This window comes from Penaeus chinensis, chromosome 38 (genome assembly GCF_019202785.1).
Source record: "Penaeus chinensis breed Huanghai No. 1 chromosome 38, ASM1920278v2, whole genome shotgun sequence".
Classification (NCBI taxonomy): Eukaryota; Metazoa; Arthropoda; class Malacostraca; order Decapoda; family Penaeidae; genus Penaeus; species Penaeus chinensis.
Window position 1 is genome coordinate 18746983 of NC_061856.1, and position 5000 is coordinate 18751982.

At 42.2% G+C, this 5000-nt stretch overlaps 1 protein-coding gene across 1 annotated transcript in view; it reads left to right on the forward strand.

Moving 5' to 3' along the window:
- LOC125045886 (major facilitator superfamily domain-containing protein 6-like) overlaps positions 1–5000 on the forward strand; it is a 13112-nt gene that overhangs the window by 7248 nt on the left and 864 nt on the right. Inside the window, exons 2-9 of the mRNA XM_047643469.1 lie at positions 1615–1747; positions 2082–2181; positions 2530–2699; positions 2946–3074; positions 3302–3402; positions 3574–3738; positions 4047–4212; positions 4353–4592. Of these exons, the coding sequence (XP_047499425.1) occupies positions 1690–1747; positions 2082–2181; positions 2530–2699; positions 2946–3074; positions 3302–3402; positions 3574–3738; positions 4047–4212; positions 4353–4592 (1129 nt within the window). The 5' untranslated portion in view covers positions 1615–1689. The remainder of the gene's footprint in view (positions 1–1614; positions 1748–2081; positions 2182–2529; positions 2700–2945; positions 3075–3301; positions 3403–3573; positions 3739–4046; positions 4213–4352; positions 4593–5000) is intronic.

Sequence of the window (5000 nt, forward strand, 5' to 3'; positions counted from 1 at the left end):
CATATATATGTATTTATATATGCATATACATATACATATATATATATATATATATATATATATGTATATATATGCATTATATATATACACACATATATGTATAAGTATATATATATATACATACATACACACGTGTGTGTGTGTGTGTGTGTGTGTGTGTGTGTGTGTGTGTGTGTGTGTGTGTGTGTAACGTGTATATATATATATATATATATATATATATATATGTATATATATATATATATATATATATATGTGTGTGTGTGTGTGTGTGTGTGTGTGTGTATGTGTGTGTGTGTGTGTGTGTGTGTGTGTGTGTGTATGTGTGTGTGTGTGTGTGTGTGTGTGTGTGTGTGTGTGTGTGTATGTGTGTGTGTGTGTGTGTGTGTGTGTGTGTGTGTGTGTGTGTGTGTGTGTGTGTTTATTAAATTTAAAGTCATCTCTGCTACACTGTAGTAAGTTCACCAGGATAGTGGCGCAATTTTGGCACTGAAAAGGATTTATTTTGTTTACATCTAGGATATGTTTGGCATAATAAACCAAATCCATGTTAATGGCTACCACAATAAAGGCTACTGTACAATCAACTTTGTCAAAGGATTCTTAAGTCGTGTGCGTAAGAGAAATATCAATGGATACTGGTACGCCAGTATCCATTGATATGGTAGTGAATTTACGTATCAGTCCTTTTAGAACTGAAACATCTTTGGCAGGTCTGCCAATGGTTCATGGTAAACCAAGGCACCTGCAGAACCTAGAGGAAACTGAACGCCTCAACCCATTCGGCACGTGTGGCAAGAATTCATGCCATGCCCACTGCAATACAAGTTTATTTATTGTATTTACACATAGCTGGCTCTGCAAGTGCTTAGTCACCAAGGAGTCAGTTATTAATCCTACCTGCCTCACATGCATACCCTTTTAATTCACTTTCGGAAATAGTCTTTTGTATTATTTCATTGTCTTCAATGTTACCAAGATTTTAATAACAATATAGTAATCATAACATTAATAACAATAATAACAGTATCAATATCAATTGTATTAAAAAGAAAAACACATTTTCTCGCCAATTCAAGGAATGGGGAAATTAGGATGTGTTACTAGGGCCTACTGATAGACTCCTTGCTGGCTGAGCACAAGTGGAGCCATCTGTAGGTATCAAAATTCGCAAAAAACTACAGGGGACAGAAAAAAAATCCGTGGTGGTTGGGTTAACTCTAGTACAAAAGGCAGTCAAATTTTATGGTTAGGTGACTGACTCGCGTGGCTGGTCGATTATTTGATACTGAATCAGCAACAGACCCGAAAAAGTTCTGGTGGAAATGGTGATTGAAAAGGGATTACTTAGAGGTCATATTTCGCCCTCGACCTCTCTCATTCGGGTGATTTATGACGTGGATGGAATGGGATGGTCAAGGGTTTGTTTTCTGTGGGCGGCGACTCCTCGGTTTTACATTGAAATGGTACCAGGTTAGGAGAATGGCAAAGCGTCAGTGAGGCGAATATCCGAGTATCTCACTTCAAGGCCATTATTAGGACAGAGGACGTTCTTTTCTCAGTTGTTGTTGTTGCTTGCAAGATTGTCCTTTCCTCATTTATTTTCCTCGTCAGAAGCCGGGTAGAGCTCCCGTGCGTCCGGCCAGCGTGACGCCCTCGACACTGCCGCCCGCGACACACGAGGCCAAGATGGGCATCGACTGGAAAATGTTCCCGATGAAGCTGCACTACTTCCTCAGATTTTCAGGTGTGGACCTTATCTTTCTCATTAATTTGTATTTCTCTACGTTTCTCTCTCTATATATTCTTCTCTGTCTGTCTGTCTCCGCTCCTATCCACTCCACTACATTCAACTACTTTCCATTCCCCTCCTCTCCCTCTCCTCCCTCTCACTGTCACTGCCTTTCTCAACTTCCCACTACTATCTAATTAATGTGTTACAACTGTTATTTAATGAACATACGACCGTTATCCTCACTATGCATGCATTATAGATGTTATTATAATTATTATCGATATTATTCTTATTATCATCATCCCTTAATTTCTCTATTATTACTAACATTATATTTAACTTGCAGGGGTGGGGCCACTGATGCCTTTTTTGCCCGTAATAGTGCGGCAGAAGGGAATACCTGTCCACTACGTCGGCGCCATCTGGACGTTACTTTCTATGGTCAGGTGAGGTATATTGTAGACCCATTCATTCTTACACTTCTGTTTATATCTGTTACTGTGACTTATAATAAGCAAAGATAAAGGTTTCCCATATCATTACTCCTGGTAACTTATGGTGGATATTATTTTTGCGATAAGAAATCGAATCCCAAAGCTAATGCAAAAGCAAGTATCGATCCTTAAAACTGCCTGAATAGAGTCAAATGCTCCGGAAGCAGATCCCTCCCGGCACGTTTAGCCTTCCATTCTGGTTGTTGTGTTGTGTGTGGGAATGCGAGAAGGAATTTTTTACACATCTTTGAAAACAGATGGCTAGATGTAATAAGGTATTGCTTTTTCTTCTTCTTTCAGCTTGGGAGTAAAGGCCGTTACAGGGCCTCTATCGGACCATCTGAAAGCGCACCGGGCAGTCATGGCATCCTGTATATCCTTCTTGACAGTTGCGCTTTCATGCATTTACTTCATACCGGACCTTAGCCCCCCCCGTGGCGCTAAGGATTCACATGGTTTACCGGCTACAGGTATTGCAATATCTAAATGCTTTGATTTTATCCCAATAATAGCCGGAGCTTTTTCGCTACCAAGCAATTATGGAACCCCTATTGGACTAAGGGAGAATTTGGGTGCATGGTTGTCTTCGTGACTGGCCATGCTGCAGAGTTCTCGCATTCGCTTATGATGTGTTGATATCACTATCTCTTTCTGTCACCCATTCCAGGTTTCTTTTATTTTTTAGTACATGTCTGCTATTGCTTTTACGATTTCAGATGAAGTGACAGTAGAGTACCTTCTAAGCCGAGCGGAATTCTGGTTCCTGCTAGCATGTCTGTTGATTCAGTTCTGCTGCCAGAGCGCTTCGGTCACCCTCCAGGAGGCTCTCTGCTACCAGCTGCTTGGTGAGACACGTTGCTTTAACTGATTTATTGCTTGGTTCAACGTAACGCATATGGTATAACAAAAAAGAAAAAGAAAAAGACAAAACAAAACAAAACAGTTTTTTTTTTTAATAAAGTCTGTGTGCAGCATAGAAATAACATCTAATTGCGGAATACAAAGTTTCTGTCAGTGATATAATTCTTTGACGTTTTCTACCTGATGAGATAATGCCTGTGTTACATTTCAGGCAATGCAAGCCAGGATTTCGGTAAACAGCGCCTGTGGGGCTCCCTGGGATGGGGCTTCGGCGCCGTGACTGGGGGACTTATGGTGGACTGGTATTCTCAGGTTAGTGGGCTGAAGTTCTCAAGTGTTGTTCACGGCCAGTGGACTTAGAAAAGGTCAGTTCTGCAGATGAGTGGTAATTGTCATCAGACGCCGAGGATATTCGCATTGATAGGCGTGGATAAGTGCTATTGACACAAGGGTGTCTGTTTAAGCTAGTTATTTTTCTGACAGGGTAAAGGCCAGAAGGATTACTGGCCGGCCTATGTGATGACGTTCCTATTCCTTATGATGGATGTGATGGTGGTGTGCGGCCTCAAGTTCAGCACCAGCAGCTCCAAAATCACGTGCGCTGCCGTCTTCAACGTTTTGTCGGAGCCGTCAACCGTCATAATTTTGGTTAGTTGTGTGCAGTCACACAATATCCTTATAGTGCGCGGGCGCACGCACGTACACGCACACGCACACACACACACACGCACACACACACACACACACACACACACACACACACACACACACACACACACACACACACACACACACACACACACACACACACACACACACACAAGAAGCGTTTTCATGACAAGGTAGACTTTTATACCTATTTACCTTTTATCTGTTTGTAAAAACATTTATCTTCCTATAACGCTGTTTTCTCACACTTTTGAATAAAATGATTTATCTTTTCATATCTACAACAGATAGCGACACTGGTTCTTGGGGCCTCCTGCTCCACAGTGGATACTTTCCAGCTCATGTTAGTGGAGGACCTCATGGACCCCAACTATCCTTACCTCAAGATACTTGAAGGTCTCATGCTGGGGGTCCAGTGTCTGCTGTCGGAGGTTCCCCTTTTCTTCGTGGCGGGTGAGTGGGCGATGTGTAATAGTCGCAAACAAAGAAAACAAAATGTAAGAAAAAACAAGAATGTAAAAAAAGTTGAGTATGTGAACAGAATTCTCGACCCTGTATAGAATTAATAACAACATTTGGAAAACGTGTTTCAGGTCGTTTTATTAAGAAGTTCGGTTACTTCAACGCATACTTTACTTCGCTCATGGTCTTCTGCCTGCGGTTCATCTTGCTCTCTATCTTCAACAACGCCTGGTGGTTCCTCGTGGTCCAGCTCCTCCATGGACTTTCCTTTAGCCTCGCCTACGCCAGCCTCACCTCCTATGCCAGCAACATCGCTCCTCCTGGGACTGATGCCACGATGCAGGCCGTCTTCGGCATCGCCTACTTTGGAGGTAAGGTGGGCGTGGGGAAGGGCGCGTGGCTGAGGGATTCATGAAAGCGGGAAGTTGTAAAAGGATAAAGAAGCTCAGTGAATGAAAAGGAAGAGGAGGGGTACATAGCGAAATGTTTGCTCTGGTGCCCAGTGGGACTGGTGAAACGCCAGATGGGTGTAAAAAGCAGTAGAGGAAAAAATAGATAAAGATGGTTTGTGTGAGTTGCTGTGGGCGATCTTGAATAACAACGGACAAGGGAGGAAGACGGAATCGAAGACAGAAGCCATTATTTAGAGTAACTGAGAATTGGAAATAAAAATAAGAAGAGATAAGATTATGGAGAATGAAGAAGGTAACGGGTAACGAGATGGAATAACTTGTGAATAAGGGAGAGGAATAAGGGGCAAAGCTGTGAAAACCTTTCTT